This window comes from Phacochoerus africanus, chromosome 2 (assembly GCF_016906955.1).
Source record: "Phacochoerus africanus isolate WHEZ1 chromosome 2, ROS_Pafr_v1, whole genome shotgun sequence".
Lineage (NCBI taxonomy): Eukaryota > Metazoa > Chordata > Mammalia > Artiodactyla > Suidae > Phacochoerus > Phacochoerus africanus.
Genome location: NC_062545.1, coordinates 34950837 through 34967627, shown reverse-complemented (window position 1 = coordinate 34967627; position 16791 = coordinate 34950837). Strand labels below are relative to the sequence as shown.

The 16791-nt window shown below is 34.2% G+C and overlaps 1 protein-coding gene across 2 annotated transcripts in view; it reads right to left on the bottom strand.

The window, feature by feature from the left end:
• The window catches only part of PTPRK (protein tyrosine phosphatase receptor type K), a 570706-nt gene that overhangs the window by 220135 nt on the left and 333780 nt on the right, over positions 1-16791 (bottom strand). For both annotated transcript variants that reach the window (XM_047758978.1, XM_047758985.1), the window contains exon 7: positions 11591-11884. In XM_047758978.1, the coding sequence (XP_047614934.1) occupies positions 11591-11884 (294 nt within the window). The remainder of the gene's footprint in view (positions 1-11590; positions 11885-16791) is intronic.

The window sequence follows — 16791 nt, the reverse complement described above, 5'->3', positions numbered from 1 at the left end:
ATCCAATAGAATAGTAAGCAATCATTAAAGATGATGGTTAGACTGTCCTGTAAAAACACAGGAAGTGGGTTACTATCATGGCAAGTTAAAAAAAGTGGAATGAAAACTTGTATCTATCTTATACTTACATCTTAAAAAAGCATAGGCACAGAGAAACAAAAATAACACTGCCTTGACAAAAATGACAGTAGTTGTATAACAAGGTAGCATTAAAATGGCATTTTAAAAAATTTTATTCATGAAATTTGATGTAATGCTTTGTTGAGTATAATTTATACAAACTACGTGGGTGTATGAATTCTAATGAAGTCTTTACAAAATCTGGGATTTCCTGTTAGGGACCTCCAAAGAATGTAAGTTTAAGGATAGTTAGTGCTCCCCTGGCACATTTTCTACTCCTAAGCAGAGCAAAGCTGTTTGTTTTAGACAGCAGACACATGCACAGAGCACGCACAGACCTCTGATGCAAAATTCACCAGAAAAGAGAATGGGGAAAAACAAAAGAGAACTCTGGAACAATAATTCTGCCTTTTAGATTCCTCAGTTATATAACTTTCAAGGTGGTATCCACATTGCTAAAATTGATGGCAAAAAATTTAGAAGAAAACCTAAACTGGTTCATTTAAGCTGAAAAAAAATTAATTTAATTCAATGACCTGAACTTTGCTACAAGTAACTGGTTCACTGATGGAACTTAGCCTTTAAAATGTGAGTTCTTCCCTGGGTGGAGAGTAAACCAGAAGGAAAGACGAGGCAGAAATTAAAGAATTATCTGAGCCAGATGGAAGGAGGACGCCAAGAAAAACTTTTCTCCCCTGTCATTCTTAAAAACAAGCAGAGTTCTGTGTTCTACTGATGTACTTTATGTGAGGTGGAAACATGGGGGAAAAAAAAGACATTTAGGTAAAATTAAATAGAACGATGAGTCAGTTCCCACAGTCTGTCACTTGTTAGAAGAAGTTAACTAAGTTATCTGCTAATTTTACTTATTTTAAAAACAAGAGAAAAGTTATCGCTCCACCAGTTTACACCCAGATCTACCAGAGTGCTAGTAGGAATTCAAAATTCATTGACAAAATTAAGGGAAACAACTGCTGGCCCAACATATCAGAGAGTCTATGTCAATTATCTGATATACATAAACTGTTTTTATTTAAAAAACAAATCTTTATGCTATCATGTTTCATGGTAACTCACAATGAGAGAATAGCTATTGTTATCTTTGTAAAGCTACGAGAGAGAGCTCTGATATGCTAGTCTAAAAATCACAGATTTATCAATATACCAATTTGTTTTTAAGTTACCCTAAATTTTCCCAAAAGCTTTAAAATGCCATCATATAAGGTGATAGGAAGAATAACAGTTTAAGATAATATTGTTCAATATTGGAGAAACTGAAACTGTAAAACATATCCTCAACTTCTTTTATTGTTTACATTTACTAGATGGGGGGATTCCCGTTATGGTACAGTGGAAATGAATCCAACTAGGAACCATGAGGTTGTGGGTTCAATCCCTGGCCTCTCTCAGTGGGTTAAGGATCCGGTGTTGCCGTGAGCTGTGGTGTAGGTTGCAGATGCGGCTCAGATCCCGCGTTGCTGTAGCCCTGGCATAGGCTGGCTGCTACAGCTCTGATTGGACCCCTAGCCTGGGAGCCTCCATATGCCACAGGTTCGGCCCTAAAAAGATAAATCAATCAATCAATCAATCAATAAATAAATAAATAAATATTTACTAGATGGAAAAAAAGTTAAAAATTAATGAAGCATCTAAACAAATTTTTCAAAGATTATTGCCATGTATATTTCAAAAAAAATAGATACATATTCCTTTGTTCATCTGTAAGATGTTACCTTAGAGAAGAAAAAGGTCTAACAAAGCAATATATTATGATTTCCAATAAGGGTTACCTTGAAATTTGAGCAAGTATTTTATGTAAATGGTGCTCTTGACTTAAGAAACACCTAATAATTGGCACAGAAATTATTTCACTTCCTTCTACAATTACCATTAAAAAGGGAGACTATTATATATATGCATATATATTTTTAAAGATATGTGTTTTGACGATAAAGTATTACAGATTCACATGTTAACACTAGTACAAAAAATATGTTCATATACATTTAATAGTACCTATTTAAAAATAAACAGGTACAATTAAAATGTTTGATTATTATTCCTTTATTATGAAGGACTACATACAGGTTGGAAGTAGTAACAAAGCCAGAGAATAAAAGATTAGTTATTTAAACCCAAACTTCACCCAGATTATTTGGCTGCGACAATTAAAATGGACATCACTCAATGATTTCTAGGCCATATCATATGTAGTGACAGCTGAATTTGCACATATCTTGCTTAGGGTGACATGAAAGGCATGAATTTCTGCCCTTTGAAGTTCATTTTTTATTGGGTTCACAAAGTATTATACAACTGACAATACTGAGATTAGAATTCACTCATTACCTTCCCTTCAAATACACTTTTTCCCTTCTGTAGTGTATGTACACGTTGTGGAAAGGAAAGAGGATGGAAGGGCCATCCTTACAGCAATGACTAGATGAAACAAAACAGTAAAGATCAGTAAGTAAAATTCTAAGATGATGATCCCACCCTCAGATTTTCTTAAGAATAAAGTAAAACTATGAAAATAATGAGACACATCTTTATAAAGTAATTTTTTCCATTTGAAAAACCATACAGAATGACCAACACTCTTCAAAAATGCTAAATATAACTAGAACGATCCTCAAGTGATTTCTAAAAATAATAAGCTGTACTCCTCCCCACCGGCCCCTGTCCAAGAAAATGTGATTGTAATTTTTTTGGCCAAAGTCTGAGTTTAAGAGCTTTGCTTTTTATTCCAAAGTAAAGAAAATAAATTATAATTCAAATAAGAAAGTAGGCGTTCCCTTGTGACGCAGCAGGTTAAGGATCCAGCATTGGCACAGGTCCAATCCCTGGCCCAGGAACTTCCACATGCCATGGGTGTGGCCAAAAAAAAAAAAAAAAAAACCAAATAAGGAAGTAAACAGGCAGTGACAGCTGAAGACAGAGGTAGATTCTCTGGGAAAAAAAGGAAAAAAAAAAATCAAGAACAAGTTTATGCATCAGTATAACCACAAAGGCACCACTAAAGAGTCCGAAGCTCACAGGCTGAGCCTCTTGGGCCCATCCTTCATACATACCATATCCCTCAGTGTCTGAAATGCAGATGCATGGCTTCTTAAGTCTATCTACGTCATTGTCTTCTCAGACACGCCTTTGTTATTATCACCTAAGATATTATTAACATGTCATTTTATTTTTATTTCTACTTCCTAATATCAAACAAAAAACATAGAACCAGAGGGAGAAATCCAGGCCACTTAATGGAACTGATAATGTTATTCAAATCATTTCCACCTGTCAGCTCCACTGTAGTATGCAAAACTCAATGAAAACAAATGCAGCTAATAATAAGAGTACTTAATGATATTGTTAACAGACTCAGCACGTACTAAAGCGCTGTAGATAAATTAAAATAGTGTCATTTTTACTGGTTAACAAATGCTTTCTACCAACCAAGTAAGTCAGAAGAAGATAATTTTAAGCTGAAAGCAAGCCTCTATTTAATTACACACCTATAAGGAACTGTGCCATGAACTGCATGTATGAGTAACTGTACATCCCATGCCTGAGGTAAAAAAGAAAAAGGACAGTGGAAAGAGGATTTCATATTTTTCAATTTTTATGACTCTTATGCTGGAGGTTCCTAGCATTGCAGACTGTTAGCAGAGTTAATAGAAGTTGATCATATTATAAATTTAATCTCTCTTTCTCCATTGAAATTTAGAACAACATTTCCATGGGCCCCAGGGAATTCAAAAGCAACCAAACACATTACTTTAATAATTTAAATTGGTAAATGAATTATATTTTCAACGTAAACTTCCATCTGTGCATACAGTTTCCCTGTGTTTTAGCAGAAAAAAAAGAGAGAAGGCAAATCATCCTTATGGTGACTAGTGGCTGCACCTTGTTTTATGCATTATTTCACAGTTTAGGAATTAGATAAGGCTAGGGGTTTGCTAATAGAAGTGTTAAGAAAAAGAAAGGTTAATATTATTTTCAAACATACTGCTTGAGGAAAACTATTTTGGGGTCAGAAATCATCCCTCTCTTCTCTGGAGTTTCAAAATGCTTTGTATTTTTATTATATTTTTATCGTTATTATGGTTCTAACACTAGACTGTCAGGTTTTTTGGTGTTTTTTCGTTTTTGTTTTTTGTTTTTTGTTTTGCTTTTTTAGGGCTGCCCCTGCAGCATATGGAAGTTCCTAGGCTAGGGGTCAAATCAGAGCTATAGCTGCCAGCCTATAACACAACCACAGCAATGTGGGATCTAAGCTGCATCTGTGACCTACGCCATAGCTCAGGGCAACTCCAGATCCCCAACCTACTGAGTGAGGCCAGGGATAGAACCTGCATCCTCACAGATACTAGTTGGATTCGTTTCCACTGGGCCATAACGGCAACTCCCTAGACTGTCAGATTAAGAGTAGGAATTCTGCCTTATTACTGATGTATCTTCCGCAGTTCTCAGTGGGGCAATGTATGCAACTTTGACCTCAATAAAATTTATGAAACAAATAAATATCCCATCAAATACACACTAGCTCTTGAATTTCTCTTTAATCCTTCATAATTTTCCCCTCTGAAAAAATGTGTTATACCATGGGTCTTGCATGCATATTAATGACACTAGATGACCCACATATTTGAAAAAGAAAAATAAATCAAACAATAAGGTAGGCTGAATCACCTATACAATGTCTTTAAAATCCCTTTAATGAAAGGAATTTTCTTAATTATTAGAAATGATATTACTCTCCAGAAATTTACAGATGTCCTGTCTCTGATCTAAAAGAAGAGAGGCATGCTGTACAGAAGTTTGTAGCCAGAATATGTTTATTATTATAAGCATGTTTTCAAAGTCTTTCTGCTCTCAGTCTTTCCTTAGTCCTACTTCATCTTCCATAGAGATGAGATAATCTTTCTAAAAGCAAATCTAGTAATGTCTGCCTGCTTCTTCAAAACAAAAGGATAGCAGTCTAGGTGACATTAGTCCTGGCCACAGCCCACCTGCAGCCTCAATTCTACCCTGGCCGAGGGTCATCCAATGCTCCATCTATTTTCAGAGCACAAAACACGTCAGCAATATTTGCAACTGGGATAGACATGTGGTTCCCTCTGTTTTTAATTCCATTTTCTGCTCTTTCTTCCTTAAAAACTCATAGTCAATTTTTAAGATGCAGTATAAAAGCCATCCTTTCCTGGTGACAGCTTCTCTGGAACACTTTCTTAAAAGAAGAGTTTCCTCCTCTAAATTCCTTTCACTTTGCATTTTATTCTTTATTTATAGGACAGTCCCTCGTGACTCCTAGGAACCAAGTACAAGGCATTAGTTGTACCACTTGGAAGACCTGGTACTTAACCCAGTGCTGTTAGCAACAAAAAAAGCCAATATACGTTTCTGTAAATAGATTAATATCTTTCAAACTGAAATATTTTCTACTGAACCTGAAAAATAGAATCAGGTTATTACTCACTAAAAAAGAAAAAAAATCTTAAAAAAAAGTATTTTACTCTTTCAGATTTTTAAGAAAATTGAATAACTATTGTTTTCCATAACTTTTCTTATGCCTTTTTATCTTAGATTTTTTACTTCAATAATAACAGCATTGTCTTTTAAAATTCTTGCTCAAAAACAGTAAAGAATCTGTATAAAAATCATGTATGAGAAAGTTAAAACATTAGAAAAAATTTAAAAAAACCCACTGATATAAACCCTCAAATGGATTCAAATAGTATGGTATCTTTACAGTGTTAAACCATACCAATTCTTAGAAGAGTTGTTTATCTTGTTTAGCCTCGAGGTTGAGTTCTAATGATAAATAGTCTTTGTGATTGATAGCTATCTTAGACCACAATAAAAATCAATATGGTTCCATTTTGCTGACAATCCTGTGGCCAAAAGGGCAAAATTTCATTCCTCATTTTGTGGTTTCTTAAGTATGCCTGGATATTGTTTTGTTTTGTTTTGTTTTGTTTTCTTCCATTTTGGATTTAGGAGAGAAGGAAAAAAATGCAGTTTTAGTAAATGTTTATGTTTAAAATAAGACACTCTCCTTTTCACTGCTCCACAGATCTACATGTTTCAATGAAAATTGCCAAGAGCACTGAACTTCAATATAAGACTAGAGAGTAGCTTTCCCAACTGTGTAAATATATTACGTTCTGGACACCCTGAACTCTTGACCTTCCCTATGAGGGAGATGCTGCTAAAATGTCAGTTAATCATAAAGCAGTGCCACAATGGGTTACCCAGAAGCAGAAGGCAATTTAAGAGAGCAATTCTAACATGCAATTGCCAAAGCATGCAATGCAGACAATACTGATGATGGCATATTTTATTTCCATTTAATAAGAAGAAGAGAAAACTGTATTTTCTTAGCTTCTATACCAGATGGTATACCCAGAGGAAACAGACACATGGGGAAAAAAAAAAAAAAAAAAAAAAGCATGCCTTCTTTGACTGTTGGATGAAGTTTTTGAATTACTTCCCATTTAAGACAACTTCACATTTATACCTTTTTTAAAATGTATAAAATGCCTGAAGAAGCATTATGTGAACAATAACACAGGTCAGGATGCAAGCTAACAGTGAAATAATCATACCCCTAAGGCAAACAGAGAAGCATGAAGCAGGCGTAGGTGGCTATGGCCAGCAGAGGCTGTAATTACCACCTCTCCTAACTTGAGTGACCCTGAAGCAGGTAATTGGACTTACCAAATGATTTTAATGTACTTCAGAAAGAAAACAAAGAAATAGCTTTAGCAACTAGGCAGGACATTTTCAGAAAAGGACAAAGAAAAACATTTTTTGCACTTCTTTTACTGTTTAAAGTGTTTAAAACACAGCATATACTTCTGTGTTAAGAACACTAATCAACTGTGCTTTCAATAAAAGTGAAGTTGCAAACATTAAGCTATGTTTTCTTAAGGAATAAGTCAGCCGTGTAGACCCTATTTTTAAAAATGTGTATACCTCCCAGAGTATGGAGAAAAAGTATAAATTGGTGCAGCCACTATGGAAAACAGTATGGAGGTTTCTCAGAAAACTAACAATAGAGAGTTGCCATATGATCCAGCAATTCCACTTCTGGACATATACTATGATAAAACTATAATCCAAAAAGATAACATGTACCACTATGTTCATAGCAGTAATACTTCCAATAGCCAGATATGGAAACAACTTCTATGTCAATCAACAGATGAATAAAGATGTGGTACATGTGCACACACACACAAATATGGAATATTACTCAGCCAGAAAAAAGAATGGAATAATGCCATTTGCAGCAACATGGATGGGCCTAAAGATGATCCTACTAAACAAAGAAAGAAGGACAAATACCAGAGTTCCTGCTATGGCGCAGAGGAAACGAATCCAACTACGAACCATGAGGTTGCGGTTTCAATCCTGGTCTCACTCAGTGGGTTAAGGATCCAGCATTGCTGTGAGCTATGGTGTAGGCCAGCAGCTGTTGCTCTGATTAGACCCCTAACCTAGGAACCTCCACATGCCGAGCAGGTGTGGTCCTAAAATGCAAAAAAAAAAAAAAAAAAAAAAGGACAAATACCATAGGATATCACTTCTGTGTGGAATGTAAACTACAACACAAATGAACATATCTACAAAACAAAAACGAAAAGACTGACAGACTTGTGGTTGCCAAGGAGGAGGGAGAGTGGGAGAAGGAGGGAAGGTGGGAAGGGCTGGGAGTTTGGGATTAGCAGAAGCAAACTAGTATATATGGGATGGATAAACAATGAGGTCCAATATGGCACAGGGAACTATGCTCAAGATCCTGTGACAAATATATACGCTTTCCTATTAACATTTATTTATATGTATAAATATATATATATATATATATATATATATATATATGTCTGAGTCACTTTACTGTTCAGAAGAAAATAACATTGTAAATTAACTGTACTTCAATACATTTTTTTTTAAATGTACATCTCTCTCTGATTTTACCTGTTGTACTTTCATTTGCTCAGGTCAAACTCTTCTAAAAGGCAAAAAAAAAAGTTGTCTACAGTAGTAGAAAGAAGAGAAAGAATAACTCAGGCTTTTCAAGGGCCAGAAAATGGGTATGAGCCCCAGTTGTGAAGCTGACTGGGCTTAGAAAAATCTTTGCTCTTTATTTTGTTTTTCCTGAGTCTTAGATTAACCAGCTACAAAACTGGGATAATAATATCCAAATACTTATAAAGCAGTAACAATCAATACTTTACTATGACAATCTAAATTTTCATTTAAAACATAAAATTTACTCTTTAATATACATAAATAAAAACATTTAATTAACTTGTAAAATTATTGACACATTTCTGCCGAGAAAACAGAATTTATTATTTAGATAAGTAAAATTTCAAAGGTTTAACTACATTAAAATGGAATTTTAAGATAGTAAATAGTAACTAATTTACTCTTTGAGTGGTACTTAGGAGATAAACAGTGTTTCCCTGTAACAGACCAAAATAAAGTAAGAATTTCTGAGAGGTGGAAAATAATCATCATCCCTTTGTTACGTACAAGAAATGCATGTGAAATTGATATCACACACATAATACCAAAAAGTTTTGATACTTATTTTTAAGGCTTCCTGGTGGTCTAATGTGCAGTATGTATTAAGATAGCCATTTCAAAACAATAAATATTCAACCAGGTGATATTAATAGTATACTAAAATATGCCATTCTCCAAGTATTTGTTAGAACAGTTCATAGAACCAGTATTCAGAGCCTGCACAATTTAACAGAATTAGATGGAAACGTCTATAAAGATTATGTTTAGCTTCTGAAAGGGATTATTTACACAGATTATGAAGAATTTTTGTACTAAATATCAGGTAATATCATAGGCAGCATAAGTTGTGTTCTATTTTGTTGTTATAAAACAGGCAGGCTGAAGCCAGTGATGGTGCTAATGCCAATAGGGTCAAAGGCACCTGAAATTTAAGGAATGGAATCTTGAAGAGGGGAAATAGATGGACATCATAATTTTAACCTGTACCAACTCTGTATTTGTGCAAATTAATAGAATATGTCATTCCGTAAGATTTCCCATAACAGTGCAAATTAGTAGATATTCCTGTAAAACAGTAACCACGGTTTCTCTCCAACCTACAATGTACTTGAAAATCTCATCTGCAGGCTTTTTTTTTTCTTTTTTTTTGTGGTATCATAAAAACCCGCATCAAACACACCTTATGAGGACTTTAATAAATTAACATAGATATCTGGTAAAGAATCACCAAACATGTAGGAAGTTTCTACATTTGGAAGTAAAAGCATAAATGAGTACGTGGGCTTAATACTATTTTATGCCACAGAGCCCACAAATTAAATGTTTCTCAAATAACATATCAGGAAAAAAAATAATTTCAAAATGTCAAGACATTTATAAATTTGAAAGCAGCTCTGAGTCTGTTATTTTACTCTATCCCCTCCCACACAGATAAGGTTATTCTCAAAATAAAATAGCTCAAAGCACTTTACAGTCATATTTTTACTTATTGCAATTCAATATGCATCCTGAACATATCTGATAGGGATAAATCAATGCTCATTAACATATTGTTTTCATCCACTTAATACAGCATAAATAGCCTTAAACCACAATCTCACTTATTCACAACTTCCCTTGGCCTTCATATCAATGGCCAATTTCAAATAATTCCTAGGTTAAAAAAGTTACATTGTATTAACAATACATTGTGTGGTAATGCTATTTTTAAGGGAAAATAAAACCTAAGAATGTAGATGAGATATTTAAAAGAAAGAAGTTTGGGCACAAAAAATCAAGAGGAATATCACTGGAATAGTTAATTAATATTCATTATTTTAATTTGTATATACCTGATACAGATTAAATGTAGGGGGAAAAAGGTAATTTTATCAGCAAATATCTTCAGTAAATGGACCCCTCCGTTTGTCTTTTGAAGTTAGCATGGGATACAAATTTTGGAAGACAGGGTGATCTACTCCTCAGTTTCCATACTGTCTCTTCTAAATTATTTCTCTGCCTAGCTATGGTTGTGGAGTCAACTTGTTTCTACCCCAGGAAGTTAGTTCGTCTACTACAATAGGAATAACTTGTCCCATTATCTAAAATGAAAAGACTTAGCTGTAGAGAAAATTTGAAAAGCAAATTGTGTGATTTAGGCTAAGCCATGGAGACTTACCCAAAGTCTTTGTGGTTTTTTTTCAACCGTAGGATAAATGTATGACATCAATAAGAAAACTAGTAGACTTTCTATTATCTAAGCTGAATCTTAGACTAATGACTGAGCAGTTAAGTTACCTATTAGTGAGCATCTTTTCATGTTCATATACAAAATATATTAATATTTAAAATTAGTTTATTAATGTTAATATATGAAGTTGAGTCAGAATAAAAAAATACTTAGGGATGACAATATGTCAGGTATTTTGCTTTGATCTTAGATCAGTGCTCTCAGTGGGTAGCCGCAGAATATTATAATTGCTAAACAGATGTTAAAGAAACAAAAGACATTTTACCGGCATTTACATTTTCATAGACCCCATGTTCACAATTTTCAATTTTTAGAACCTAAATCTTTAAATGTTAGAGATGCACAGACGCATGTAACTCTGCAGGTGTTTCGACATAATGCTTAACGGATAAAAAAAAAAGTCTCTTTCAACAAACTAAAAAATTAAACTATTTTCCACAATAAAATAAACAGTGCACTAAAAGTACACTCCAATAACTTAGGCAATTAAACTTTTCAGTGGCTTTTAGTAAATAGCTAAGAATTTCTCCCATTATAACAATGGATGTATGGAACTAGGGTGTATGTTTATATATTACTTTTTATTTCAGTTTTTATTCTTTTTTTGTGTTCTCCATATGCTATTATTTTCACCACTCTGTTTCAGGTCTGAGGAGGGCAATAACAGGGCTTAAAAATGTAAGGAAAGCCTCTTTATTTTACAGCTGGGTGTCAAGCTATTGCATTAATCCTAAACAACAGGATATTCTGAATAGAAGAGTTATCTTAGAATTGACTCAGAGTAACTTTCTTGTCTGTGTCATCAGATACGGTTTCTGTACTGACCATAACAAAATTATGAAGGAATATAATTCTCACACTGTTAAAGGTATTCCACATTTGTTTGAACGACAGAGGTTTTTCTCTCAATAATACTTCCACCTGCGTCTATCAGAGATTTTGGACTAAATACAAGCAAGCTGAGCAAAATTACTATGCAAGAAAAGATTGTGGATTCATAATAATACTGAGTAATAATAGAGAAATACACCGTCTTTAAATCAAATTTATGACATAATTAAGGCCACAATTTACCAAATTCACTGGAACTCTTAGAATAGTGCGACTAATCATGTACCAAATAGTTAGAACTTTTAATAACTGTATGGATATTATGTGTCTTATGCTAGATTTCTTTACTAGGCAGAGTGGCCTGTTCTTTATTCTTACCTGCACATTTGGTTCTGGTGATTAGTGGAGGTCCTGGAAGCCCCGTTCCGCCTTCACCAGGTCTTGTAAGTAGAACACGGATCTCGTATTCAGTATCTGGATCCAAATGCCATAATTTATAAGTTGGAGCATTGACTGCATGGGTTTCTGTCCAGGATCCTGATGTCATTCGGTACTCCACTTCTTTCAGAATGATGGGACCATCACCAATGATGGAGTTGGCATTTAGCTGAATCAGCAAATATGTCGGCCCAACGCCAAGCAGCTGTGGAGGAGCAATAGGCCTTGGTGGTTCTAGGAGAAATGAGCGTGCAATCTCATTAGTTAGAAATCCAAACGCATACACTGCATAGAGGTATTAATAGCTCTCAAAGCCTAAAGGCTTAGGAATGATTTATTTAGGAGTTAATAAATACTTAAGGGAAAACGGAATGAGGGGTCTGCAAACTGGACTTTTAAAGAACAAATACTTTCACAGATGGGATATTACCCTTTTAACACAAGTTTTCTTTTATTAAAAACAAGCCATGGAGTTCCCTTCGTGGCGCAGTGGTTAACGAATCCGACTAGGAACCATGAGGTTGCGGGTTCGGTCCCTGCCCTTGCTCAGTGGGTTAACGATCCGGCGTTGCCATGAGCTGTGGTGTAGGTTGCAGACGCGGCTCGGATCCCGTGTTGCTGTGGCTCTGGCGTAGGCCGGTGGCTCCAGCTCCAATTCAACCCCTAGCCTGGGAACCTCCATATGCCGCGGGAGCGGCCCAAGAAATAGCAACAACAACAACAACAAAAAAAACAAAACAACAAAAAAAGACAAAAGACAAAAAAGAAACAACAACAAAAAAACAAACAGACAAAAAAACTAGCCTCTCCAGGGGTCAAATTTGTAAAGGCACAGTAACCAAGGGAAATAAAAAAGAAAATACTTAGAAATGGATAACTTTAATTAGCTGCTAAAGTACAGCTGATTTCTGATATTCTTGAGGTCCTAAGTCTTTTACAAATCTCCAAATTAATGAATATTGCCGTAACTCTTTCTTTCATTCATGAAATATGACTACGTAGTGTTTTTGTTTTTGCTGTGATGATATAAAAAGAAGATAAAGCAAATTGCACTTGGGAGCAGATGCCTGGTGCTGACTAGTTTCCACACATTCACCTTTCAGTGTTAGAAAGTGAAATTTACACGGAGGCAAAATCACAAATCATTATGTATCACTGGCCTTTGGGAGTAGCACGTGATATGGCAATGCGTCAAATATTAAACTCAAATGTCAAAGGTATACTGCAATTTAATTTTGAATAGCTCAGACATTTTGCTTGAAAGAAACTGTGGGAAACATGATTATAATGTTTGGATTTATAGAAATGTCGGATGATGAATTAGAGCATTTATTTTCCCTAACAACAATGTAGGCGAAATTTGACACTGAACATTATGAAGGATCCCATAGCTTTAGCTCTGTCCATATGGTCTCTAATTAGTACACTGTGATCAGGTGGGATCTTTGAATATCTGGAAAAACACTTCTTGGGAAGGCCAAAAGACTTTAAAGGAAAGTGCTAATCTTTAAAAAGTGATTAAATTGTTTTAAAGTACTTTAAAAGAATTAAAGCAAATTATATGAGGAATAACTATTACATGCCACCGCACAATGCTTCTCTCAGCACCCACTCCTTTTTCCCCAGATAGGGGTAGGTTGGAGGAGATGCAGATAGAAAGAAATTATGAAAAGACAGCCAGTATTTTTTATACTGGATTTTCTATTTTAACAGCAATAAATGCTTAGACTACAACAATGTAAAAAAAGCTCATAGACAGGTTTACCCTCTGATAAAGGTTTAAATGAGGCAAAGGTTTCCAGTGGTAGCCCAGGATTGGCTTTTAAATTCCCAAAATACAGTTTCTACTTGAACCCTTGAGCTACAAATATCCCTAACATAAGGAATAACACTAACTGATCTAGATCCCTACACAGGATAAAGTAATTTTTAGGAATTTTCCTCCAAAATTCACATGACAAATTTGATTAATCATTAATTGCTAAGCTGTTCTACACATTAGGTATTCATATAATAGGGCAAGGGAGACATAACAACAATAAATCAACAAATTCATTATTTAAATTGAGAGTTATATAGAAAACATATATAGCTTTCAAACTAGTTATTTAGTTATTGGTAAAATTGTATGAACTTGTGTTTCACTATTGCTGCTGTTTAAAAATAAAGCTAAAATTAAATAAGAATTATGTGCTACATAAACTGTTACATTTAAGACTATTTATGTTTCTATCAAAAAGTAGTTCTTAACATCTGATTTATAAACTTTAACTGCAAAATCTCATCCTCATGGTTTGAAAATGCTTTCAACAATATAGCATCAAAATTGGGAAAAGTGGGTGAACTACTTCTAATTTCACAACTGACTTCAACTGAGAAGTTACAGAAGAAAAAAGTTTAAATAAAACCAAAATAACTTAGAATGTTCACTTATCAGCTAAAGAAAGATAGAGCTAGACATTTTATATCATGAAATTCTTACCAACTAGTCTAACAACTTTTATCTTTCAATTTTCCAAAAGTTTGGGTAGACAAAGCAAGTTGATATATTTTCTAAAACTTAAATTAAAATGAAACTGAACAGAGATATGAACGTAATAGAAAAAATGCAAGTATCTTTCCAACTATCTAAATACTGCATATATTTTAAGAAGCAGTATGTATTTTGTGAATAAACTGAGCTGCCTCATATGTGCAATGTTTGTTTTCATACCAGATGGCTCATATACTGACTAATTTAATTAGGAAATGATGCTAAATTCTCAGTTTCCTGGGTTCTAACCCACAGCAGCAATGCCTCACTCACATGAAGGCCAAACAACAACCTGAAGAGGTCTGATATTTTACACAAACAAATGAACTATAAATAAAAAACCATAGTTAATCTATAAAATTATGAGTATTCTGAAATCCGACCTAATAAATGTATACTGAATGTTAAATCTCACCCATCAAAACCGCACATCATTGTCACAGAAAATAAGGAGAAAACAAAAAGAGGAGAGCAGAAAATTGGAGCGAAAGAAGGGGTGGGGGGAGGGAGCTAAAACAAAACATATTACTAGCAACAAGTGAGAAAATAAAGCATAATATTTCTTCTATCATTTCTATCTTTAAAGAAATGATCTGTAAAAGAAACTGAAGTTCAAAATCAAGAGATATAATTTCAAAAAGTGCATACACTGATAGCTGAGTCAACTTGAATATGTTATTTAACTTAGCATTACAATTTCCTCATTGGTAAACTAGGCATAAATTTTAAGAATTTTAAAAGATGATTGGATTAGGAAGATGTGATACATATACACAATGGAATACTACTCAGCCATAAAAAAGTACGAAATAATGCCATTGGCAGCAACATGGATGGAACTAGAGACTGTCATCCTGAGTGAAGTAAAGTCAGAAAGAGAAAGGCAAACACCATATGATATTGCTTATATCTGGAATCTAATACAAGGCACAAATGAACCTTTCCACAGAAAATAAAGCCATGGACTTGGAGAATAGACTTGTGGTTGCCAAGAGGGAGGGAGAGGGAGTGTGGTAGTTGGGGAGCTTGCGGTTAACAGATACAAATTATTGCTTTGGAATGGATTAGCAATGAGATCCTGCTGTGTAGCACTGGGAACTACATCTAGTCACTTATGATGGAGCATGATAATGTGCAAAAATTGGATGTGTAACTGGGTCACCATGCTGTACAGTAGAAAAAAATTGTATTGGGGAAATAACTATTAAAAATAATAATAATAATAAATAAAGAGAAACAGTGAAAAAATGGCAATATTTTGCAGGTGTTGGGTGCCACAAAAATATATTATCAATATTAATCTCAAAAAAAGACTTTATATTTCTAAATATCTCCACAAGTCCTATATTGATGTTACTTTGTTTTGTTTTATTTCTGCCAGAGAGCACATAAATTTTAAAATCAAAAATTAATATTCAACACTAGTAGTTTGTATACATGAAAAACTATGTAATCAGGTTCTTGGCCCAAAGGAGGGCAAAAATTCACCCTGATCAGTTTTACATCCCCCTTGCTATGGTCAAGCAAACAAAAGGGACAGTCCAATCATCAAAGCAGTAGCTCAAATTTGGACTTATGTCAATGTTTAGAGAGGCTTAGAAGTATATATATTGACTAACAGTATGATTGTAAGTGACACCTAGCATAAATAAGAGTAACATACCACTACATATTACATTTTTATGTTGGAGGTAAAAAGTATCCTCATATTAGCACATGAATTTTGTTTTTAGGCCCTTGAGAACTAAGAGGCTTATTTATAAAATCTCTATTCATTTCAATAAATTATGCATGAATTTTAATCAGTTAGCAAATGAACAAGTAATTGTTCTGCAGCAGTATTAATATTCTTCATAACTTAATACACTATCAGACCCAGAGGTGTGGTGCAAATAAATCCCAATTGTATACTAGGTATCAAGTGAAGTATGCAATCCCCAAAATACAAGATAAACTTTGTCGATGTTACCAATTAACTTTCAATTAATGACTTAAACATTCATTATTCTAGAGCAAAACCTATTGTAAATTTGCAATTATACATTCAAATTGCTTTATTTTTTATTTCAAATAATTTTAAAGTGTCTTGAAACCAAGGCAAGTCATTATGAAAGTATATTCTCATCCAATTACTCCTATTACAATGCTATTTTACAAACATGTGTCACTTATCAACATTCAGTTAATTAATAAAATGCAAAATCAGAAGTAGAAGTTATAAAGCCAGAAAGTCACTTAACAAAGTAAATATCAAGGCTAATGACACTTCTACATTCATCTTTCCAAACAAATAAATTTAATATCTCTCAAGCCTGTCTCCTCCCAAATTATTTTATTTACGTGTCAATGAAGCCTTAACAAAAGTATCTTGAGATCAGCACTCTCACTATGGAAGCAGGCAATGGCATTGCCTTTGTCTCCTAAGCCTTTTGTAACAAATCACCACAAATGTGGAGGCTTAAAATAACAGAAATTTATTCTCTTATGGTTCTGGAGGCCAGGTGTTCCAAATCACCTATTGGGTTGAAAGCATAGTGGCATCAGCCATACGTCCTCCAAAGTCTCCAGGGGAGAATCAATTCTTGCCTTTTCCAAGATCTGCTAGCTG